Raw genomic sequence first — 26,330 nt, 5'->3', positions numbered from 1 at the left:
AAAATGTACTCATCTTTTCTAAGGAAATTTTTATTGTTCATCCTCTTTACAAAAGTGATACATGCTTGTTGTCAAAAGGAAGTAAATTTAGGTAGAGTGAATATCTTGAGTTTTCCTGGCTAAGAACAAGGTTTCTCTCTCTCCCCCATTAATTTTTCCTTTTGTGGCCCTTACTGGAGATTTACTTCTCCATAGACCTGTGTATAATAATTAAGTTTATCCCAAGAAAATCCACTTTTCTTGATGCTGTTGGGAATGGGATCCTTTCTTTCATTATACTTTCTAATTGGTTGTTGGTATAGAACAAGCTATTCATTTTTGGATGTTACTTTTTAACCAGTCCTCATTCTTGATTTTAAAAGATGGAAAAGATTTGTTTCCATGTGAAGATGCCCCATTCATTTCCCTCTCAGGGTTTTCTACCAGGGGGAATCTGATGATACTTGATCCATTTCATTAACCTTGAGAGTTTTCTGCCACATCCTCCTCATTAAGATTTGCCTTCACCATGGACACTTTGATGCTGACTAAGTTGGAAGCTAAACCTGAAGGCTTTCCCACACACATTACACACGAAGGGTTTCTTCCAAGTATGGACAGTCTGATGTATTATACAATCAGAACTATAGCTGAACCCTTTTCCACACTCCACACATCTAAAGGGTTTCTCCCCAGTGTGGCTTCTCTGATGCCGAATTAAATGGGCATTAACATGGAAGGCTTTTCCACACTCCTTACATTGAAAGGGTTTCTCTCCAGTATGGATCCTCTGATGTACAATATAGTCAGAACTACAGCTAAATGCTTTTTCACATTCCATACATTTGAAAGGTTTCTCCCCAGTGTGTATTCTCTGATGCCTAGTTAGTTTGGCATTGATAGTGAAGGCTTTCCCACATTCCTTACATTGATAAGGCTTTTCTCCAGTATGGATTCGATGATGATCAAGTAGGTTTCTTTTAGAAGTAAAGCATTTCCCACACTCATTACATTCAAAGGGTTTCTCCCCAGTGTGAATCCTCTGATGTTGCATTAGTTTTGCATTAACGTTGAAGGCCTTTCCACACTCATTACACTCATAAGGCTTCTCCCCGGTGTGGATTCTCAGATGCTGCCGCAGCTGAGAGTTACACCTGAAGGCTTTCCCACACTCGTTACAACCATAGGGTTTCTCACCCGTGTGGATTCTCTGGTGCTGGATTAACTTCCCTTTGACACTAAAGGCTTTTCCACATTCAGTACACTCATAGGGTTTCTCACCTGTGTGGATTCTTTGATGCTGAATGAGTTTTGCATTATTACTGAAGGCTTTTCCACACTCCTTACACTGATAAGGCTTCTCCCCAGTGTGGATGCTCTGATGCTGCCTAAGCTGGGAACTGCACCTGAAGCCTTTCCCACACTCATTACATTCATAAGGTTTCTCTCCAGTGTGGATTCTCTGATGTTGAATTAATTTGGCATTAACATTGAAAGCTTTCCCACAGTCCGTGCACTCGTAAGGCTTCTCCCCAGTGTGGACTCTCTGATGTGTGATATATGCGGAACTGCAGCTGAAGCCGTTTCCACACTCCTTGCACTGATAGGGCTTCTCCCCTGTATGGATTCTCTGATGCCTGTTCAGACTCCCATTAACGCTGAAGGCTTTCCCACACACCTTACACTGATAGGGCTTCTCTCCGCTGTGGGTGGTCTGATGTGTGATATAATGGGAACTGTAACTGAAGCTTTTCCCACACTCCACACATTTGAAGGGCTTCTCCCCGCTATGAAGTCTTTGATGCCAAATTAATTTTGCATTAACGCTAAAGGCTTTGCCACACTCCTTACACTGATAGGGCTTTCCCCCAGTGTAGCTGTTTTGATGCTGAGAGTTACACCTGAAGGTTTCCACTAATTCTTCACATTTAAAAGTTCTTTCCCCAGAATTAATTAGTTCATGCTGAGTAAGTTTTGTATCAAAGCTGAAGCCTTTCTCCAATCCCATATGTTCAAGGGGCTGCTGTCCAGTGGTGATGGTGTGACAATGAAAGAAGTTTGGACTCTGACTAAAGAAACATTCCTCCACGGGGCTGGTGTTGTCTTTCACCGTTGCATCAATGATGCTGCTGTTTTCTTTCTTCATGCTTCCTACTAAATGGACTTCCTGCTGTTTCTCTAGAATACAGGCTTCTGAAAAGTCTGTTTCCTGGAAAAAGTCCCTCTGAAGTTCAAATGATGTATTATGTTTTTCTTTATATATTTCCTTTGTCAAGTTATTGTCAGTCTGGCTCTCAATATCTACTATAAAAAAAAACAGAAAACAAAATATCATGTAAGAACCATGTTAGAAAAAAAAAAAAGAATGGTGGTAAAAGTAATAAAGAATCATAGTTAATCAGGATTTCTTGAAAGTCGCCACACTAGGTCAAAGAATCTAAGGTTCATCCATAAGATGGAATAATATATAGTTGGCAATCAATCAATCAATCAATCCATATATGCTGACCTGAAAAGATGTCCAAGATACACTGTTAAATGGAAAAACAAGTTGAGAAATGGATATAAATTAGATTCCATTTCTATAAAGGAAAATAAAACGGGCTAATAAATACATATAGATTTGTATATGTATGCCTAGAAAACTACTGGAAGAATACACAAGAAACCGAGCAATCTGGCACAGGAAGTTTCAGCGACTTGTTTCTCCAGTGTGCTTTATACACTCCCTGTACAGTTTTGAGCATGAATGATTTAAGATGTTCCAGTAACATAAAAGTTAAAAGTGACAGCAGTAGAACAAAATCCTAGGTCTTCTCCACCAGATGAGCATTCTTTTTATCACACCACACTTTACTACACGCTGCAGTTTTTTTCTCAGCTGTCCATGGTTAATAAGAATGGAAACTACTTACAAAGGAAAAGGCATAGGATCCAACAACTTGTAGCAACGCTGAGGGTGGCAAGTGTTTGCAGCACCAGGAAGTGAAAGAGAAATAATCTTATTTCTTTTCTTGGAACTTAAACTCCAGGCTCTCTAAAATTCCTCCTTCACCTTCTGCTTTCTCTGCTTACAAAGGCAATCTTTAGGGGCATCTGGGTGGTTCAGTCAGTTAAGCGTCCAGCTCTTGATTTTGGCTCAAGTCATGATCTCACGCTCAGCACAGAGCCTGCTTGGGATTCTCTCTCCCTCTCTTTCTGCCCCTCCCCACTTTGCATGCACATGTGCGCTCCCTCTCTCTAAAATAAACATTAAAAAAAAAAAAAAAAACAATCTTTTGGCCCGCTTTATCCCTTTGATCCATCTCTCCCCACCCCTCCAGAACACTGCTGCATTCTCCTGGTCTTTCCTTCTACTTCCTCCCTCAATCCTGAAAGTGGTCAGTCCCTAACGTTCCTTTTAGAATTCCTACAGTTCCAATGGAGCCAGGATCTGTCTTTGCTCCCAAATCTCTTAAAATTGGCCTCAAAATGCTGCCTGTATTTTTTCATCTCCCATCTCTCCTCAACCACATGTAATAAGCCCACTTCCCCAGTATTTCATTAAATCTCCCTCAAAAGATCCAAATGACCTAGATTTCCCTAGCAAGCATTTTCAAAATACTGTTGATCTTTTCCCAATTATAAAACTAATATTCATCTCTAATATCAGAAACATGCAAAGAAAAAAATTCAAATTACCTGAAATACAACCACCTAACAACAACTACAGCTAATCTTCTGATGTATTTCCTCCCTCAACCATTTTCCTTCCAATCATTCTTCTAAAAACATTTTTTCAAAAATGAAAATATTTTTCTTTCCTAACATTAATAAGGATAATTTTCCAGTATCTTTAGATATTCTGTAAAAATATTTTAAAGGGGCGCCTGGGTGGCTCAGTCAGTTAAGCGTCCGACTTCGGCTCAGGTCATGATCTCACGGCTCGTGTGTTCGAGCCCCGTGTCGGGCTCTGTGCTGACAGCTCAGACCCTGGAGCCTGTTTCAGATTCTGTGTCTCCCTCTCTCTCTCTGACCCTCCCCTGTTCATGCTCTGTCTCTCTCTGTCCCAAAAGTAAATAAACGTTAAAAAAAAAAAATTTTTTTTTTAATTAAAAAAAAATTGTTTTAAATGGCTAAATAAGCATTCCATCCTAAAGAAGCATGTTAATTTAATCAATTATCTCTATCCTGATTATTCAGGTTATTTCCAACATTTTATTATATAAAATGATGATGAACTTCCATGCATGTACATCTTTGTTTATATCCCTGATTATTATCATGACACCCTAGGAGGGAATTTCCAGGCTATCGAGGACAAACTTTTAAAAGGCTTTTGAGGGGCGCCTGGGTGGCTCAGTCGGTTAAGCGGCCGACTTCGGCTCAGGTCACGATCTCGTGGTCCGTGAGTTCGAGCCCCGCGTGAGGCTCTGGGCTGACAGCTCAGAGCCTGGAGCCTTTTTCAGATTCTGTGTCTCCCTCTCTCTGACCCTCCCCCGTTCATGCTCTGTCTCTCTCTGTCTCAAAAATAAATGTTAAAAAAAAATTAAAAAAATAAAATAAAATAAATAAAAAATAAAAAATAAATAAATAAATAAAATAAAAGGCTTTTGATATGTATCACTAAAGTACTTTCTAGAAAGACTACTGATTCACATTCACCTCCAGAAGTCTATTCCAGTTTGGTGTATTCTCTCCATCACTTACTATAATTGTTCTCAGTATGAGCGAGGAAAACTGAAGGGACTCCATGAAAAACTACTTGCTTCTGTTCCTGCTTCTATTCTTTCTAGGACCTGCACTTTGGCCACGTACATGCCTTATGGAACAAATGATGTATGTCCTTCCTGTGTGAGTCAGAAGTTAATGATTTTTTACACTCTTCCAGCACAGGTGGTAACATCTATGGAATGACTAAGCAAGGCTGTCATGTATGTTTTCCAGACCACTGACTCTAGACACCTGATGCCAAAACCCCCTGGCAGCCGGGAATAAGTGAATTATGGAGGACACCCGGACACTTGTCTTTGTTCTGACCAGTTCCTGGGTGCCCACAGAGGACATGTACATTCTGAATAGAAACCCCAGACCCTGAGCAAAGGAGAGACTCACTCTCCTTTCTTTTCTCAGTCTCCCAGACACTCATCTGCTATACTCTATCACTTATGCTATTCAGTAAACTCTGCTCTCACTTTATCCTGGCTCGCAACTTGATTTCTATCCTGCTCGAAGCCAAGGACCATCTTTGCTGGCCCTGCAGGACCCTCTCTGGGTCTTCAGACCCACCCTGCCTATGTCAAGTATGTTAGGTGAAACATCTGTTTTAATTTCTTTTTCATTGCTTTCTATTGAGGGTGAAGATTTTTCATTGATTTAAATTTGTACTTCTTATGTGGATCAAACATTTATATTCTTTGCCTATTTTTCTATACCGGTGACCTTCTATTTACGAAATCCTACAGTGTGGCAGATGCTACCGGTTTCTTAACCAGTATCCATTCTCCCTTTCTTCCTTACTAGCACAGCCTCCCATGTGTTTGAGGTAGCAGTAAAAACTACAGCTAAAAACTATTTTTTGCCCTCTCCTGCAGTAGGGGGACCAGAAGACACAGTTGTAGCAAATGAGATATAAACAGATGTCACTATGTGGGCCTTCTGAAAAAGCTTTTTAACAGAGAATCAACTCGGCTGACATGGGCCTTGTGCCCTAGGCCTTCCCCTTCTGTCTACCTAAAAGCCATCTGATTCCTCACTCCAATTAACAAACATAAACTAATTGGATTGATGTTCCCATTCTCAGCTAAGATCACGATGGGTTATTCAAAAACTTCAAAGACTTCAGGATTGTCTGTTGCCTACGGAATGAAATCCAGACTCCTTTGAGGAGATCCACAATTATATGGAGCTTCCTCCATATTATATGCAATGCACTTTAAACTCTTGATTTTGCCAAACATGTTCTTCCTTTGTCAGGAATCATCTGGTTGAATGACTACAAGGAACAAAAATCCACTGAATATTTAAAGGATTCATGGGACACCTGAGTGGCTTAATCAGTTAAGTGTCTAACTTCGGCTCAGGTCATAATCTCGTGGCCCATGAGTTCAAGCCCCACATAGGGCTCTGTGCTGACAGCTCGAGCCTGGAGCCTGCTTCAGGATTCTGTGTCTCCCTCTCTCTGCCCCTCCCCCACTCATGCTCTGTCTCTCCCTCTCTCTAAAATAAACAAACATTACAAAAAAGTTTTTTTAAGTAAATAAATAAGAGGATTCATTGAAAGGACACAAGAGAATCTTATGGACCACAAACGCAGAGAAGTAAATAGGAAATCACAAGAAATGGGAAATCGTCTGGCAACTACTCTGCTTAAGCCAGTGAGAAGCTTGCTACTTCAAGTAAGATCTGGGAAACAGATACATTGGCAGAACCTGAGAATTAACAGAAATGTAGACTCTTGGCCCCATGCCAGACTTACTAAATGACAATATGCATATTTACAAGATACCCAGAGGTGATTCATTTGCACATCATTTGAGAAGCACTGAACTGAGAGCACTTCCTTCCACCTTATTTCCCACAGCTTAAGCTGTCTTCTCCACACACACAAAAAAAAATAATAAAAACTAATATTTCACTGAGCACACACTATAAGTTACACATTTAATATGTATTATCTCATGTAATCCTCAACCCACAAGACTAGCACTGTTCTCTTTTTATTATTCCATTTTCAGGGATAAAAACATTGAATCTTAGAGAACTCAAATAACTGACCTACTCAAAGTCACAACTAGGAAATCCTGTAACTAGGAATAGCAGTTGGGATTGAACCTCAGGGAAGTCTACTCCAAAGACTATACTTTTAACCACCAGGCTATTCTGCCTTTCTGTACAAAAAGACTGTTAATTCTCCATCCATCACATTAAGTGTACAATGTTTAGAAAGTAGCAAGGACCCCAAAATACTGAATCTATTCATTTCATCTGAGAAAGGCAGAATTCCAAAATTGGAACTGAAAAGAATTAGAATAAGGCATTTGAAAAAAAGATCTGTTCTTGGAATTACAAAGAAACAGCAAACTGCAAAAATAATCAGGTCTCAACTGTACATATCTCTATAAATCATCAACATTATTTAAATTTTATTTTCTACAGCTGGCTCATAAATGTGGCATGCTTATATGTTGCTAACGTTGGTTTTCTTCCTAAAGAGTTTAACTCCCCCATAAAAGGCAGCTGTGTGTCCCTTACCAGTCCAGACACCCTGGGAGCCTATTTCTGTTCCAGCCACCAGTGGAGATGGGTCCCCCAGCTCACCTGCTCCCTCCAGTTGCAATATCACAGCAGGTTTGAGAAGTGAAAATCCTGTTTAGGGGGAAAGAAAGAGGAGAGAGAGGTGAATAATCTCCCAGAGATGAGTTCTTAAGCCTCTTCTCCAACTGTCTTGGCAATGGGAAGGGAAAATAAGAGCTGTAGGGGATCCCATGCCTAAAGATGACAGAAAGGGGGGAATGGCTTGGAAAGTGTATGTGTGTATGTTATGGGGGGGGGGGGTGCCTGAGAAGGTGTGGGAGGAGTTGGGAATGGCCTGGACTGTGAGCCCGAAAGACCAAGATATGCAGGTCAGATGAGGGTGAATGTGAAGATAATGCTGTGGAACAGTAAGTTTCTTTTTCCCACACTGTATCCAAACCACAACTTCTAGAGGATGGATAAAGAGTGCACACTAGTCCCAGCAAAATCCTATATTGGCCCAGTAAAGGCTTGGGATTCACCCTTTCCAGCAACCCCTAACTCAAGGGGGATTAGGAATCTCAACCCCTGGGGTTCCAACTCAGTAAAGGATTTCTACAGACCCCACCTGCAACCTGTCAGGGGTCAATAAGCCAGGAAACCCCAACTGGCAGAGTCTGGGTCCCAGGGGGAGAGAGGCCTTACCCAGGGAGGCCACATTTCCGTAATTCTCCAGCATCACATCCCTGTACAGGGCCCTCTGTGCAGGGGACAGGCCATTCCATTCTGTCTGAGTGAAGTACACAGCCACGTCCTCGAAGGTCACCGACTTCTGAAACAACAGGTTCCTGCTGCCCTAGGGCCAGTTCCATGGCTCAGGCCCTAGGTGAGGGGCAGAGGGCAGTATAAGGGCTTGGGGAGGGAGCTTGTGAAGAGCACAAAATTAATAAAAAAGGGAAAGGTTTGAGAAAAAGCACCTGGAAAGTAAACCATGGAGAATTACTTGACCTCTCTCATGGCAGGGAAACCTCATGCCATATTTTACATTTATAAAAGATATCCTAAGTTGGGATGACAGAAAAAAATTCCCATAATCAAGTTCCCCAAAAGCAACTCCATTCTTTCTGCTAGCCATGTCTTCAGGGGCAGATACGGCTCAGGACTTGCCCACCAGCATGCCCACCCTGATCCCTACCCCCATAAACGTCCAGCCACCCCCAGAGAACAGCTACGGCCTCCATCTCAACCAGCCCCCATCTGGATTCCTGTCACTGACCCTGCCACGAGGGGCTGTGCAACTGCCTGAGCACCTCTAGCAGCTCAGCGCTGCCCAGACTGGCTGAGGCAGGAACGGCAGCCCATTCTGCTTCCAGATGGGTCTTGCTGAAAACCCGATTTTGTTACACGCTCCCATCAGGCCTCATCCTTTCCAACTTTACCCAAGAACTCACTGTTTCTCCAGGGTTCGGGAAAGAAGGGAGATCAGCCTTCCTAGTGGCCAGGTGCTCTGCCACCATTCCAGCTGCTCATCTCTGCATCACTACACCGTGCACCCGGCACAGGCCCTGCATCAGGATTGATGCCTCCCTTCCGGGCAGCTGCGGTCTCTGGTTGCGCTTTCTCCCTGCCCACCTCAGTCCTCTGTAATAACCTGGGTGACACGCTGGCAGGGATATACCCTCAATTCCTTTCTTCCAGGATTTTGCTTGATTCTACTGACCCCCACCCATCAACAAGCATAGTCCAACCACTGGGTAAGTCTAAGCGTCACTCATCTGTGACCTTGGATGGGCCAAGGAACTTCTCTGCACAAAATTAAATACCTTCACTGCCCACCACCACCACCCTTTACCCCAGCAAGTTGGAGGCTCCTGAATTCAACCCCACCCCACCCCACCCCCTCTACTATCTGTGCAGGAAACGTCAGCTAGAATCCTGGGAAGTGTTCCTGACTCCTCCCTCTCTCTTACTCTACCCTCAATCCTGACTCTCCATATCCTAAAGATTTTGTTAAGCATTACTTAAATTGGGTTTGTTTTTTTTTTTAACTACTTTCCTTGATGAAGCCCATTATCACCTGGACCAATGGAATTCTTTCTAAGTGGACACCTTCCTCTTGAATCACCTTGAAAATTATTCCCTACACAGCCATGACAAATCTGACCACCTTAACGTCACTGATTGCACAGGTCACAGGAATGAGCAGAGAAGAATCAAATAACGGCTGTGTGACTTTGGGCAAGGCACTCTGCTCCCCTTTGCCTTCCTATGTTTTGTAGCAGAGTGAGCACAACACAGCACCTATGTCAAGGGCAAGGAATCAAGACTGAGCGATCCATGCAAGTGCTTAGTATTATGCCTGCAGCATAGCAAGCCGCAAACAATGCTACTGGAATTACTGTGACTATGATTATTCCCAACCTGTAGTCCATGGAGGTCCATGGATGTGCTTCAGGGCATCCATGAAGTCCCTGAAATTGTATGGAAAATTTGGTTTGCATGCTTATTTTTCTAAGGGAGGGGGAGGGTCCAGAGCTTTTATCAGAAACCTAAAGTTTGAGCCCCTGCACCCAAGCCCTGAAAGTCTCTCCAGGACACAATGAGACATCCTGTCCCATAGGACTTCCTGTTTTTTCCCTCTCCAGACCCCACTACCCTCATCTCCACACCATATTAGAGGCACAGCCATCCTTTGTGTTGACCTGGTCCTACTACTCCTTTTCACCTATGCCCTGGTCTCTGGATATCCTAAGCCGGTGCTACCCTCCTCCATTCACATCCGTGCACAGAGCATCCTCCATGGGCAGCTTCCTGTCGCCTATTCACCAGAGGAGCAAAGAACCTCAGAACACTTCACCCCTGCCTTCAGGGATGCTCTCCTGCTGCTTCCATCCCTTCACGTCACCGCTCTTCCCATGAGTTCCAGGCGGAAGCGAGGAGGACCCCTCCAACTTCCATCACAAAGCTCACCAGCTTCCCTTCTTCAATGTGAAACTGCTCAGAGGAAGAGCTGAAGGACCCACAGCTCACCTGGGGCCAGGCTGTCAGGAGCATGGCTGCCATTACCTGCTCTCCCTCTCAGAGAAGGCCTGGAGCTGAGGAAAAACAGAGAGACAGATGTGAAGTAAGTCCCGCCCCTGCAGGAACAACACAGCCCCTCAGAGAAGATGTGAGACACAGGCAGCCAGTGTCCAGACAGGAATGCAAGCGGGAGCTGCCACAAGAAGAAGGGGGTGATCCAGTGCCCACGACCCCTCCCACCGATGACACTGATCCTAGGAACCCTAGGGTTTTACAATTCTGACACATATCACATACACTAGAGCATACATAAAATGTATAGAGAGCCTAAAGAATAATAAAGCAACAATTCAGCTCAAGAAATAGAACATTACCAAGATCATGGACTTACTTCTTTTTCTCTAAACAAGGATCATCCTCGATTACACTGCAAGGGAAGCCAGGCCAGCATGGCTGCAGCCCCAGCACAGAGGCCTGAGAGTCATGCTCCAGGGAGCTGGAGGAGACAGCTATTCCCCTACATGCTGCTTATTCCCTTACATAACTGAGTGTTCTCAAGAGCCCTGATACCTCCGTAGAGATCTTGGGAGGCCAGCCTCCCACATGGCCCAGGTTTACCTTTGAGGTCCCATGCTGCCTCCTCATACTTTCCAGCCCTCTGATAGTGAAGAAGCCAGGGCCTCAGCATCCTGAGGGGTCACTCAATTATCTAGGGTCCCGTGACCGAGCACTCCTTGTTCATTGTATTCAAAACACATGGACTGGTTATTTTCTGGTTACTGCTCCCAAAGTCAGTCTTGAAAACCTGTGTTTTCCTAAAATATCATCTATGTCTTCTAGGGTTTCACTTCAGTGCAGAACTGTGGAAAACACTGGTTCATGATTCGTTCCATTTCTTCCATATCTGGAACTACTTTGTTTTTCCCCCTTCTTTTGAATATGTGTGCTTTCTAGACCCCTTCCCCTTTGTTCATGTTATGGATGGAACATGTCTCCCCACCCCCCCCCCAAATTCATATGATGAAGTCCTCTCCCCCAACATGACTATATTTGGATATAGATCCTATGAGGTAATAAGGTGAAACAAAGCCATAATATGAGAGGTCTGGTGCCCCTATAAAAAAGCAGAAGAGACACCAGAGTTCATTTTCTACCATGTGAGGACACAATGAGAAGACAGCCAACTGTAACTCAAGGAGAGCCCTTATCAAGAACCGAATTGTGTGGCATCTTAATCTTGGGCTCCCAGCCTCCAGAACTGTGAGAAATAAATCTCTGTGGTTTAAGCCGAATAACTTACTGTATTTTGTTACGGCAGCCTGAGCAGACTAATAAAGTCAAGTGGAACAATGATTTGTCTATTTGAATGTTGTTTTCTTTTATTTTTAAAGAATAAGCCTTTCTATTTATTTAAAACATCACTCTTCTATTTCCTTCATTACGTTCTGCTTTCTTTGTTTCTTTAGCTCTGTAAGAGATACTTTATGTGCCACTCCAAATCCTCTGGTCTCAGCCCAGTTCCAGAGGCTTTGATCAGCTTTGCGCAGGGACAACCTACCAATGCCTCCTCAAGGATCTATACCACATGTGGCTGGCTCTTGCCCTGGGGCTTTTCTGGCATCCTGTGTGGGACATCTGCAGATACCTGTGGATACCTGCTAGGTCCCGAAACACAGACAAGTTAAGGCTTGTGAGGCCACCCTTGACCAATAGGGGATAGAAGTCAATGGATAAATATTTTCCCCTTTAGTCCCCTACATTAGCAGCCATGAGATTCCAAGGCTGCTCAAAGATCCTGCAGGAATGAGCGCCAGGGGCCTATAGACAGGCCAGCCTGACAACACATCCTTGTATTGGCTCTCCCTCCTCTGTTTTACTCCCCTTGCTGTTCACTCTGCCCTTGGAATACATTCCCAAGTAAAGTGCCTGCACAGAAACCTCTGTCCTGTGTTTTGCTTCTGGGGGAAGCTAGACTGTGAAAGGTTTTTTTCTACCTTCCTGAGGATGCATGATTTTTTCATTTATGTTTATTCTTTACTATTTAGCAATTAAAATCTGTATGGCCATAGATTTTCCCTCTGAATACACTATTACCCACAGGCCAGAGGTTTTGAAAAAAATATTTTTAAAAAAAATTTTTTTTTCAACGTTTTTATTTATTTTTGGGACAGAGAGAGACAGAGCATGAATGGGGGAGGGGCAGAGAGAGAGGGAGACACAGAATCGGAAACAGGCTCCAGGCTCTGAGCCATCAGCCCAGAGCCCGACGCGGGGCTGGAACTCACGGACCGCGAGATTGTGACCTGGCTGAAGTCGGACGCTTAACCGACTGCGCCACCCAGGCGCCCCTGAAAAAAATATTTTATGTTTTAATTACATTAATTATATTTTATAGCTGGTCAGCAACTGTGTTTTGTCTCTGACCACAGAATTGTTTAGGATAGTTTGTTATTAATTTCTTCTCTGTTCATAATCTTGGCTTTATTGCATGGTGTTTAAATAACCTGATCTATTTACTTCTGCTTTACAAAGTTTTGGGGGCTTTTTGTTTTGTTTTTTTTAGCTAAAATGCCTTAAAAAAATTCTACGAATGCTTAAAAAGAAAACCTATCCTATAATGGAAGAACATATAATTCTATTTCAATCTAATAAATCAACTCTATTTTGTTATGTAGATATTTTTCTGTAATCCATGATCACTTTTACCTAATTAAACTGAGATAACCAGTAAAGAGCAAATGCTCACAAAACACTGAACCCACATGTATCATGAACAAATCTTTTCAAGTCTTTAAGAAACGAGTAGTTCTAACAGTACTGAAACTGTAGAAAAAAACAGCAAAATAAGTTTCCCAGTCCTTTTTATGATGCCAGCACAATACTGATGTAAAAACCACAGACCAGTCTGATTTATGAATACTCACAGAAAAATCCCCACTATAAAGGAATCGACTCCAGTAGTTCATTAAAGTGACATGCCATGACTAAAAGGGATCATCCCAGGGAAGCAAGTAAAGCTCAATATCAAGATACAGATTAGTATACTTTTTCACATGAATAAATCAAAGAAAAATAAACACACTCTCCATCCCAACAGATGCCAAAGGCATTTAATCAAATTCAATATTCATGCCTAAATTTAAAAATGTATGCCCTAGAGAAACTCTCATATGTAGAAAATATGTACAAAATTATTATCAGTATTTTAATTAAAAAAAAAACTGGAAACAACCTACATATCCACTGAGAGTACATAAACTGTCTTATCTTTTTTAAAAAAAAAATTTATGTTTTTAGTTTACATTTGAAAGACAGAGAGAGAGAGAGGGAATGAGTGGGGGAAGGGCAGAGAGAGAGACAGACACAGAATCCGAAGCAGGCTCCAGGCTCTGAGCTGTCAGCACAGAGCCCAATGTGGGGCTCGAAATCACGAATCATGAGATCATGACATGAGCTGAAGTCAGACGCTCAACTGACTGAGTCACCCAGGTGCCCCTGTCCTATCATTTTTTAAATGAACATTACCCACCCCCACCAAAAAATGAACATTACCCAGCAGCAAAAATGAACAGCTCACAATTATACACAACAACATAGATGACTTCAGGAACATAATCTTGAGTTACAAGAGGGGCACCTAGGTGGCTCAGTTGGATAAGTATCAGACTTTAGATATCAGCCCAGGTCATGATCTCACAGTCGTGAGATCAAGCCCCACATCAGGCTCTGCGCTGGGTGTGGAGCCTACTTGGGATTCTCTCTCTTCTGTCTGTCTCTCTCTGCCCCTCCCTGCACACATGTGAATTCTCTCTCTCAAAAAAAAAAAAATTAACTGAAATAAAATTATAAAAATAAAAATGTTTTCTTTTTTAAAAATTGAGTTATACAAGCCCCAGATGACTAAAGACACTACAATGCCATTTTCATAAAGCTCAAAAACAAAATGTTTACAGACATATTTTGTGTGATAAAATTATTTTTATAAATAGCTAAGATGACGATTAATACAAAATTCTAGTTGTTACCTCTAGGGGTAGGAAGTTGGGAGCTGGGTTGAGAAGGAGCACACAGAGAGATGCACCAATACCAGAAATGTTCTCCTCCTTAAAGGGGTGGTGTGTTCATGGGTGCTCATTTTACCATTATGCTTCTTAAATGTCATGCTAGATGCAGTCTTCAGTATACATGAATAACGTTGTTTAAAAAGATACTTATCTCTATGATATGGAGTGGTTTCCAGAATATATCTTCAAATGAAACAAGCAAATGCAAAAGGTAGAGTGCTACCTTTTGTGTACCAAAAAATGGGAGTATAAGAAAATACACATGTATCTGGTCAATTGTACAAAAAAAAAAAAAAAAAATAGAAGGATAAATCAGAAACTAAGGAGAATGGCTGCCTCAAATATGGGTAGGAAGTAAAAGGAGCCTGTGATACAAACAGGCTGGAAGGAAATAGGGTAGATGAGATTGGCAGGGGAAAGGGGGGCGTGAGAGGCTTCTCTGAGTGTGCCTTTTTGTTCTGACACTCATAACCATAGTAATGTTTCACATATCCAAATATACAGACATTAAGCCAACCAACCAGGATGGGATAGGGTGGCGAGCCAAAAAGGAATACAAACAACAGCAAATGAGCCTAACTATACTACAATTGACTAACATAACCACACTGAAGTGGTGGGAAAGAAAAGAACTAAATAACTTTGGAAAACAGTGTTTTAACTAGATACTACAAGGCTAAAAAAACCTGTGCCCAAATGCTTCTGGAGGATACATGATTTATTTACTCATTTCATTCTTCCCTATTTGGCAATTAAAACCTAATATTAAGGCCATAAATTTTCCTCTGCATACACTACGAGCCACATTCCAGAGATATATACATATATATATAGATGGATAGATACATATATGTGTGTGTGTGTAATTTCATGTGTTAATTACTATAATTTAGTGTAGTATAGTGTTTTCGTAAAATTGCTTCTCATGAAGGTATGAATGAGGAATTCTGGGGCTATTTTATGTGTATTCTAGGACTTCGCAAATAAGTGATTATAAATCATCCCCAGATCATTGTCATCCCAACGACCCAGGAGTAGGGCCAAGTTACCTTTTGGAACGCACAGCTCCAGGAGACAGTGCCCTTCAAAAGCCGGGCTGGTTCTGCTCCCCGGTGTCTGGGAGGGCTCTGCTTTTTCTGCGCTCTCACTGAACCCTGATTCACGACCCTATGTTAGGAGTCAGGAGGCATACGGTCCATACTTGAAATGCATACAGCTAAGAGCCCCTGTACGACTTCAACATGTTAAAACACTAGTGATATCACCTCAAGCCGCTTCACTCCTGCCAATATTCCACCCCCTGGCTGCTCCGACATATCTTCCCAAAAGGTCAGTAGTATCTTCCCCGAACAAAATGCTAAATGCTCGGGGCTCCGAGGTTGTGACGGTAATCCGGCTTCGCCTTCCACGGGATGGAACGTATTCGGCCACCAAGTCCAAAGTGGGAGTCGAGGAGGGGCGGAGGAGGACCGCGGGCCCCGTTCTACCCACTCCTGCAAGGGCGAGAGGCCCATCCCCACAGCACCCACAGCTACCCGCCGGGGCACCGCCCCCACCGCCTGCAGCCCCACACTCACCTCGCAGCAGGCGGCTTCGCGGCGCGGTCGGAAGTGCGTCACCAGGCCGCGGCCCAGCCTCTCTAGGAGCAGCGTTGCTACCAGTGGGTAGCACTCTGGCCCCGCCTCTGCGCTCTGAGTCTCGGTGTCCGAGGCTCCTGCGCCCTACGCTCAGGTCCTGCAGTTCTGAGCAACAGGGCAGTTGTTCCTCGAGGTGGGCTGGGGAAGAGTCGGGGGCCGGCAATGACGCCGGGGATCTGTATCTTAGTAAAGCTCCCGGTTCTACCGGATTCGGGAGTTTCCGGACTGGGCCAGTGGATCGATCACACGCCGACAGACCTTAAGGCAGCCTTTTTGTAACAAATATTTCCTAGTGACTGCTTTATTCTCCTGTCGTGAAACTTACGATCATGACTTAGAAGATCATAGGTAATATAAACAACCTACATTTTAAAAACTAATATTATGCTTTAATAGAGGAGATAAAATACACCTTTCAATATGCAAATGTATGCTCGTGACTGCTATAGGAGACCTAATGAAGTGGTGGATATTTGCCTTTTCACATGGAATGTGCCTGAACGCCACAGCCACAATGCTGTCTGTCTTACGTTGGTGTTTCAAAAATCACAAGGTACGATCCAAAATGGTGAACACTTTCTGGTAAAGTTTAAGTGAAACAGTACAATCTTCTTTTGATTTTATAGGTATAGTAATTATATTTCTGGAGAATCAACGTATGTTAATTAAAACTGTGTAGAAATCGTTGTGTTTAGGGGAACCTGGGTGGTTCAGTCGATTAAGCCTCTGACTTTGGCTCAGGTCAGGATCTTGCGGGTCACTGGCAGTGCCGAGCCTGCTTGGGATCCTCTCTCACACTGTCTCTGTCTCTGTCTCTCTCTGCCCCTCCCCCATTTGTGCACGTGCACACTCGCTCGCGCTCTCTCTCTCTCAATCTGTCTCTCAAAATAAATGAATTAACTTAAAAAAATTAGTTGTGTCTAGCTGAAAACACTTTCTAGACTCAGGTCATTCATAAAGTTTTTACCTACATGAATGTCCTGAAAGTATGTGAAAACTATTTCAAATAAGTGGAACCCTTCTGTGCATTGCAGGATTCCTGGCTCTCCAGGAAACACCACCAAACACTGTAACAACAATACTCCCATAAAATTCCAAAATGGGAGGTGGGGGGAGGCGGGGAACAGCACTAAAAGCCACTGGATTGGACCATCCTTAGGTTCTGATCCGCAATGCTACAGCACTGGAATGTGATTGGTGGTAGGCCCCACCCACCTCTCCAGCCTCTCACCACGCCTATTCTTCTTCCTCTATCAACTTCAGCCCCACTTTCCGAACAGGGCTCCCTAAACCTAGAATACTCTTCCTACTCTCCAATCTTGACTATTCCTTGAAGTCTCTGCTCAAATTCCATTTCCCTTGGAAAGCAAGCCTTCCCTGAGCGCCTAGAATAAGGCAGGTCCGCCAGTTATGTGCCATCACAGCACTCTGTATTTCTCCGTACTTGGCACATGTGTGCTTTTTTAATGATACCAGTTTATTTAACTGTCTTCTCTGCTCACTCCAAGAAGCAAGGACTGTATCTATCTTGTTCAACACCATTATCCTCAGCTAAAGCACAAGGCCTGGCACAAAGGAAGTATGCAACAAACATTTGTCGTTGACATCCTCCAAAGGCTCCAACCCCAACTCCAGGGTAGAACACTTCATTTCTGTGCCACTAGAGGTGGGATATATATTATGCCTGGAATCATAACATTGACCAGGAGCCCTTCTCAGTTTTGCCTTGATCTTGATCATCACTGTTTTCCTAAAATGAGCACTTTCATGGCTTCTCTTGTTCAGATAGAAAAATGGTCCCAGGATTCAGCACAGTGATAGCTGGAGATTACATTGTTCTTGGCATTACGTGGTTTGTTTGTTTTGTTGTTGTTGTTGTTTTCCTTTAGCAGACCTTTAGCTAGGACTGAGGGCTGGACTAAAGAAATAGGAAGGAATTAGGAGATCACAGTGTCACAGAAGTCCTGGGCCCAAATGTTAGATCATAAATCAGTCACTCATCTTACAGATAAGAAAATAAGGCCTCCAAAGTAACCACGAAGCTCTGACTCCTAAGTGTATGAGGACAGGCACACACCAAGTTACAAAAGGCCTGAAGAAGCAGAGACCACTTGTCTGTTGATCTCTATTCTTCCCTTATATAGTAACAGAATCTATAGCAAGCCAAAGACAGTCCAGAAAAAATAACACATTTTCTGGCTCTCTTTAAATCCAAGCGTGACAACACAACCAACTTCTGATAAATAGACTATAAGCAAAAGTGATGCCATGCCCTTAAATGGAACATGCATTTTCTGTCCCAGTATCCATCAGCTAGGTGGAACGCTGACAAGGGGGTGAGCATCTTGAACCATGTGAATGAGGATGTGGTTCCTAGGGTTGACATAGCTGCTGGGTTGTATCATAAAGCTGCTGTACCAGCCCTAGACTGCTTAACTTCAGATGATACATAAGTGAGAAATAAGTTTTCATGATGTTTAACCACACTGATTTGGGTTCTTCAAATCAATACCCACAGCCATAGCCTTACCAATACCCCTAGGAATAAGGGATGATGGAAAAAATCATACATACTTAAAAACAAACATAAAAATTTAGGCTGGTTCTCATATTTCGCTGCTCTGGAAGGCTGGGCTTGCAGCCATGTTTCCCTCTGCTCGGCTCTAAGTATCCTCTGCCCCTCCAGTCCCAGGGCCTCCCTAAAACCTTTCCTCCCTTGCCCACCAGGAGAAACTGACAAATCTTCTCATGTTAAAAAAAAATATTTTTTGGTGTTTCTAGTTTTAAGATTACATAGTAAAAGTTGTTCTACCTGGGTTTCCTCTTGAAAATTGTGGGAAAACAACAAAGTCTGGGGTTCATTTCAAGAGTTCAAGAATGTTTCAATATTATAAAAATTCTCTTATTATGAATTAACAAATCACTTAACCTACTATGTGGAGAAATAGGGCAGGGAGAGGTCTTATTCACAAAAGCAACAAAGAAACCAAAAAAAACTTAAGAATAAACTTAATAATAAATGTTTAAGACATAGACGAAGAAAAATGTAAATACTGAGGGACTAAACCAACAAAAACAACAATAAAAACTTGTATAAATGAAAAGGCAGAGGTAATTTTTCAAAGAAAGGGCATTCATCTTGACTTGACCTATAAGACCAATTTCAAACTATTTTGAAAAAAAAAAAAAGAAGAAGAAAGTGGAAGGAATTGTCCTACACAAATAAAACAACAATAGGATTTGTTTGGGATCTTGTGAAGATGATTCTAAGGTTTATCTAGGGCAAAAATGTTATATATTCACAAGATATTACTAAAACAAAAATGCAAAAGGACTGAATGTTAAAGATATACCAGACAAGTGTTAAGCTAAAGTAAAAATACCATTAATTATATTAATATAGTAATGAGTTTAAGACAAAAAATATTATCAGGTAAGGTTCCATTTAAGGCAGTATAGTGAAAGATATAAACTAGTATCCAGAAATTTAGGATAAGATACAATTTATAACATCATTTTATACCTAGTTCACAGGAAAGTATACCCAGGTACCAAACCTGAACAAGAAACTAAAACCAATGAGTTTAGCTGCATTGAATGCTTTGGCCAACACAAGTAGAAACTGGAGATTTGAAGATCTTGATACCTAAGGAGGCTGAATCATAATATTCAGGAGGCCACATGAAACAAGTAGGAATTAGGGCTTCTCACAAACACATACACCCACTAAAATGCCTGGACCCAGGAAAGGATAAATTAGGGGAAAAAATCTTCCCACTAGCAAAGAGAGATAACAAAGAAGTCCTTTTGTAGGTTTTAGAGTGGTAGTGGGGATGTCCCCTAAGAATTTAGAATTCTAGTCTGTATTACTGAATACATAGTTTAATACTACCTACCTGGACCAGGAACTCATAATCTAAGAACTAGAAAACTGCTGAAATAGTCATTATAGATTTTGGAGACAATGGCATTTAAAGGTTATTGTAACTGCATCTGCAGATTGAAAAATTAAATAGAGACATGGAAAATAGAGAAATGTCCTAAGTCAGAGGGATCTGGGTTGACTCAGTTGGTTAAGTATCTGACTCTTGATTTCGGCTCAGGTCACAATCTCACAGTTTGTGAGTTTGAGCCCCACATCGGGCTCTGTGGTGACAGTGCAGAGCCTGCTTGGGATTCTCTCTCTGCCCCTTCCCCAAGTACACACACACACACTCTCTCTCTCTCTCAAAATAAATAAACTGAAAAAAAAATACACTGGACAGAGGGGCTCAGTTGGTTGAGCATCTGACTCTTGATTTTGGTTCAGGTCATAATCCCAGGGTTGTGGGACTGAGCCCTTCATCAGACTCCATGTTTGGCATGCTTGGCATGCTTGGCTTAAGATTCTCTCTCTCCCTCTGCCCCTCTTCCCCCACACTCCTGCTCTCCCTCTCTCTCTCTCAAATAAATTTTTAAAAATACACTAAACAGGGGGCGCCTGAGTGGCTCAGTCGGTTAAGCGTCTGACTTCAGCTCAGGTCATGATCTCACGGTTTGGGTTTGAGCCCCGCATTGGGCTCTGGGCTGACAGCTCAGAGCCTGAAGCCCGCTTCAGATTCTGTGTCTCCCTCTGTCTGCCCCTCCGCTGCTTGCACTCTGTGTCTCTCATTGTCTCAAAAATAAATAAACATTAAAATTTTTTTTAAAAAAATACACTGAACAGAATTAAGAGTAGATTAGATATGGGGGGGGGGGGGGAGGAAACACTTTTTAAAAAAACATAGTGAACTTGAAGTCATAGCAGTAAAAACTGTCCAAAAAGAAACAGAGAAAGGGGTGCCTGGGTGGCTCAGTCAGTTGAGCATCCGACTTTGGCTCAGGTCATGATCTTATGGTTCATGGGTTCCAGCCCTTCATCAGTCTCTGTGCTGACAGCTCAGAGCCTGGAGCCTGCTTCGGATTCTGTCTCCATCTCTCTTTCTGCCCTTCCCCTGCTCGTGCTCTCTCTCTCTCTCAAATATAAATAAACATTAAAAAGTTAAAAAACGGAAAGAAAAAGACACAGAAAAGAAAATAAAAAATAAATGAATACTAACAAAACATATACAACACTTGAATATTGACAACCACAAAATGCTGATGAAAGAATCAAAGAAGATCTACACAAATGGGGATAAATATCAGGTTCATAGATAGGAAGATTTAGCATAAGAAAGATGTGAGCTCTCCCCAAATTGATATACAGGTTTAATGCAACTCTTATCAAAATTCCAGCAGACTTTTTGAAGATATAAACAAGATTATTTTAAAATCCATATGGAAAGGCAAAGGATCTAGAATGAATAAGACATGGCAAAGGCAAAGGATCTAGAATGAAAAAAGGAGAGTAACATGGGAGGAATTGGTCTATCCAATTTTAAGTCTTATATAGCTATAACAATCAAGACTGTGTTATTGGCAGAGGAATATACAATAGATAGATCAATGGAAAAGAATGAAGAACCCAGAAATAGACCCATACAACTATGCTGAACTTATTACTTTTTGCAAAAGTGTATAAGCAATTCAATAGAGGAAAGATGGCTTTTTCAAAAAGCAGTGGTAGAGCAACTGGGCATCCATAGGGAAAAAGTGAATCCCAACCTGAGTATCACAACTTATAAGCCCAAAATGGATCACAGACATTAATGTAAAAATGTAAATGTAAAATGTTTATAAACAAATGAAAGAAAATCTTTAGGGCCTGGGGCTAGGCAAAGAGTTCTTAGACCTAACACAAAATTTATTAGCTGTAAGAGGAAAAGTTCTAAATTAGACTTCATCAAAATTTTTAAAAGTTTTTCTATGTAAAAGATCCTGTTAGGAGGATGAAAAGCTATTGAGTAGGAGAAAATACGTGCAAACCACATATCCAAGAAGTACTAGCACAAACCTGATAATATATTTCCGGAATATATAAAGAACTCTCAAAACTTAACAGTATAAAACAAACAATCCAATTAGAAAATGGGCAAAATATGTGAAAAGACACTTCACTGAAGAAGATACACAGATGACAAATAAACAAAAGATGTTCAACATCATTAGCCATGAGGGAAATGCAAATTAAACCACAATACAATGAACATCTATCGGAATGACTGAAATAAAACAACAGTGACACCACCAAATGCCGCCAAGGATGCAGAGCAACTGAATCACTCATATGTTACTGGTGGAAATGTAAAATAAAATGGTGCAGTCACCCTGGAAAACAGTTTTTCAGTTTCTTATTTATTTATTTAGAGAGGGACAGACACAGTGCGAGTGGGGGAGGGGCAGAGAGAGAGAGGAGAGAGTGAATCCCAAGCAGGCTCTGCGCTGTCAGCACCCAGCCTGACACAGGGCTCAAACCCACAAAGCAGTGAGATCATCACCTGAGTCAGTTAACTGCCTGAGCCACCCAGGCACCCGCAGTTTGCCAGTTTCTTAGGAAACTATAAACATGCAGTTATCATATGACCCAGCAACTGTCCTTCTGGGCATTTATTCAAGACAACTGAAAACTTAGGGCACTTGGGTGTTTCAGTCAGTTAAGCGTCTGACTCTTGGTTTTGGCTCAGGTCATGATCTCAGTTTCCTGGGTTTGAGCCCTGTGTCAGGCTCTGTGCTAGCAGTGCAGAGGCTGCTTGGGAGTCTCTCTCTCTGCCCCTTCTCTGCTCATGCTGTCTCTGTCTCTCTCTCAAAAAAAAAAAAAAAAAAAAAAAAAGACAACTGAAAACTTTCTTTCACACAAAAAACTGTACACAAATGTCTATCTATAGCAGCTCTATTCATAATAGCCAAAAACTAGAGATGGCTCAGCTGTCCTTCAATAGGTGAGTAGTTCAAGAAACTGTGGAGTATCTATACTATGGAATATATTCAGCAATAAAAAGGAACAGATAATTGATACATGTAGCAAAAATCTCAATGCATCTCCAGAGCATTACTCTGAGCAAAAAGGCCAATCTCAAAATGTTATATACTGTCTGGTAACATTTACATAACATTCTTAAAGTGATTTTTAAAAATGAAATAGAGAATAAGTTAGTGGCTTCCAGGAATAAGGGAGAGGGTTGTAAGTGGCTCTAGAAAGGCAAAATGAGAGATCCCTGTGAATATGGAAGTGTGTAGTATGTTGAGCTTTACCCATGTCAGTATCCTGATTGTTGTGTTACCTTTGGAGGAAACTGGGTAAAAGATACATAGGATCTCTCAGTATTATTTCTTACAACTGCATGTCAGTCTACAATCATCTCAAAATTAAAAGTTTAAATAATAAATGAACAGATAATTCGTGAGCTGTGGGACAATTTCAAGCAACCTTAAAAGATTAAGAGAGGAGTAATGGAAGTACATTTTTATAAGGTTTTTATACTGTACATGAAGTGCTATAATATTAAAGGCAGAGTGTGCTAAGTTTAAGATATATAGTCTAAATCCTAGAAGAACCCTAAAACAAAAACTATTATAGCTAAACATCCACAAAAGGAGATAAAATGAAATCATAAAAATTATATTGATCCAAAAAAAGGCAGGAAGGGGTGGTGAGGAGGAACTATAGGACAAATAGAAAACAAATATGAAGATGATAGGCTTAAACCTAATATTAATTAATAAGTATATTAAATACAAGTGATTAAATATTTCAGTTAAAAAACAAGAGATCACACATGATGATGGTGGTGGTGATGATGATAAAAAAGCAGAGACTACATCTATAGCCAAACCAGGTACTTCTGGTTCCTTAAGGTAGTTTTCCTTGAATTATCTCGTTTGGCTATATTGCAAACCACATTGGATAATAGCAAACTGCTAAAACCCCAATGTCCTTTATATATTCAGGTTATTTGAAAATGCAATATAGATGGTGGGCAGGAAATGAAAAAGAAACAAATACGTTTGTTATGTGTTATCAGGTGCACTAACTTCACACTGCCTAGTCAGTAAGTTCAAAACACCAGCCAGCTTTTGAGGCACTGTGACTTAGTAGGCATCATATTGAGGAGTTCTGGCTCCTTCCCTGACTAGCAATGAAACACTGGGCAATCACTTCATTTTTCTGAAACTCCATTCATCTGAAAAATGGGGTAATAGCACATAGTTGTTGTAAATACTATATGCTGTTTCACTTAAAGTACATACAATACAGGCATTGCTCAATTAATGTTAACTTCTTTCCTCTTCCACCTTATTTGTGGATCTCAGTAATAGCCAACCAGGGGTGCCTGGGTGGCTCAGTTGGTTGAGCGTCAGTCTTCATCTCGGCTCAAGTCACAATCTCATGGTTTGTGAGATCGAGACCCATATCGGGATCTACACTGACAGTGTGGAGCCTGCTTGGGATTCTTTCTCCCTCTCTCTGCCCCTCCCCTGATTGTGCTCTCTCTCTCTCAAAATAAATAAAGTTTAAAAAAATGAGTAATAGCCAAACAAAGATACCAGGTCCCACTTTCTGGACCTGTAAATGTTACTTTAAATGGCAGTTTTTGCCATCAAAAAGAATGAAATCTTGCCATTTGCAACAACATGGATGGAGCTAGAGTGTATTATAAACAAAATAAGTCAGTAAGACACAAATACCATATGATTTCACTCATGTGGAATTTAAGAAACAAAACAGATGAACATAGGGGAAGGGAAAAAAAAAGAGAGAGAGAGAGAGGGAAGCAAACCGTAAGAGACTCTTAACTATACAGAACAAACTGAGGGTTGCTGAAGGAAAGGTGGGGAGGGGAGGGGCTGAACTGGTGATGGGTATTAAGGGCACTTGTAGTGATAAGCACTGGGTGTTTAAGTGATGAATCACTGAATTCTGCTGAAGCCAACATTACATTATATGTTAACTAACTAGAATTTAAAATGAAAACTTAAAAATAAATATTTGAGGGGTGCCTGGGTAGCTCAGTTGGTTAAGGGTCCAACTTCAACACAGGTCATGATCTCGTGGTCTGTGAGTTCGAGCCTGGCATCAGGCTCTCTCCTGACAGCTCAGAGCCTGGAGCCTGGTTCGAATTCTGTGTCTCCCCATCTCTCTGCCCCTCCCCTGCTCATGCTCTGTCTCTGTCTCAAAAATAAATAAATGTTAAAAAAAAATTTTTTTTAATAAAAACAACAAACATTAAAAATTATTTTAATAAAAAAAACATTAGAAACAAAAATACACTTTAAAAATATAAAATACAGGGGTGCCTGGGTGGCTCAGTCAGTTAAGCATCAGACTTCGGCTCAGGTTATAATCTCACAGTTCGTGAGTTCGAGCCCCATGTCAGGTTCTGTGCTGACAGCTCAGAGCCTGGAGCCTGCTTCAGATTCTGTCTCCCTCTCTCTCTGCCCCTCCCCTGCTCATGCTCTATTTCTCTCTCTCTCTCTCTCAAAAGCAAATATTAAAAAAAAAATACAAATCTGAGAATTACATTTTTTTTAAAAGGCAGTTTTTACTGGTGTCATTTGGATTACCTGGGTGGGTCCTAAATGCCACAAGAGAAGCCAATGGAGATTAGACACACAGAGGTAAGACAGAAGCAGAGATTGGAGTGATGTGGCTACAAGCTAAGGAATGCTGGCAGCCACCAAAAGCTGGAAGAGACAAGGCACAGACTCGTCCCAGAGTCTCCTCAGAGAGTACAGCCTTTCCAACACCCTGACTCCAACCCAAGAAAACAGATTTCAGACTTCTGGCCTCCAAAACTCAGTTTCTTTTGTTTTATGCCACTAAATGTGTGGTATTTTGTCACAGCGATAGGAAACAAATACACTAACCATAACTAATTCAAAGGCGGTTACTCAGTTGGAGAAGGCTTTCTGATAACGGCACTGGGGTCAGGGACCATGGATGCAAACTACTTGATAATTAAGTACACAAAGATGAAAATGACTAATCACTAAGGCTTTCACCACATCTCAAACCTGAAAACACCTCAGAGGAGCCAGCTGATTCAGGTACATGACAGAAAATATCCATTTTCCAATGGCGTTTCAGAGGGTTGAGGGACCTAAGAGCCAGGTCCTCTGCCTGGGTATGCCATATTGAGACTATCTGTACTACACGTCTTACTGTTCTAGCTCAATCTATGCTTTCCCTCACTGTGTGAAGTCAGGCACAGGCCTCCTGATCTTGTTCCCGATACTCTCTTCCATCTCTAAGGAGTCCATCATTCTCAAATAACCCCTCTTCTGGTACTGACCTTAACTCAGATCTCTATAGGGGAATACTGGGATGGCTAGGACACAGGTGCACTCTGAAACCAGACTGACTGCCTGTGTCTGAAGCCCTACTCTGCTACCTCTGTGTCCTTGGGTGGCCTAATCAGTCTTTTCCTCAACTGCAACATGGAGCTAATTACAACACCCACTTGAGAGAATCGTTCAAGTGTGTGCAGTGACTAGCAAAGTGCCTGGCATAGGATGA

The 26,330-nt window shown here is 41.8% G+C and overlaps 1 protein-coding gene across 25 annotated transcripts in view; it reads right to left on the bottom strand.

Moving 5' to 3' along the window:
- Window positions 1-9: 9 nt before the first annotated feature.
- The window catches only part of ZNF23 (zinc finger protein 23), a 33,114-nt gene continuing 6,793 nt past the window's right edge, over window positions 10-26,330 (bottom strand). Inside the window, exons 1-7 of one of the 25 annotated variants that reach the window (XM_045443418.1) lie at window positions 15,329-15,850; window positions 10,225-10,289; window positions 9,616-9,665; window positions 7,900-8,026; window positions 7,279-7,326; window positions 2,895-2,932; window positions 10-2,283 (exon numbers count right to left, since the gene is read on the bottom strand). In XM_045443418.1, the coding sequence (XP_045299374.1) occupies window positions 491-2,283; window positions 2,895-2,932; window positions 7,279-7,326; window positions 7,900-8,026; window positions 9,616-9,658 (2,049 nt within the window). In that variant the 5' untranslated portion in view covers window positions 9,659-9,665; window positions 10,225-10,289; window positions 15,329-15,850 and the 3' untranslated portion in view covers window positions 10-490. The other 24 variants (XM_045443424.1, XM_045443407.1, XM_045443421.1 and 21 more) reach the window with 24 other exon arrangements.

This window comes from Leopardus geoffroyi, chromosome E2 (genome assembly GCF_018350155.1).
Source record: "Leopardus geoffroyi isolate Oge1 chromosome E2, O.geoffroyi_Oge1_pat1.0, whole genome shotgun sequence".
Classification (NCBI taxonomy): domain Eukaryota; kingdom Metazoa; phylum Chordata; class Mammalia; order Carnivora; family Felidae; genus Leopardus; species Leopardus geoffroyi.
The sequence above is the reverse complement of the archived record's forward strand: the minus strand, read 5'-3'. Positions and strand labels throughout refer to the sequence as shown.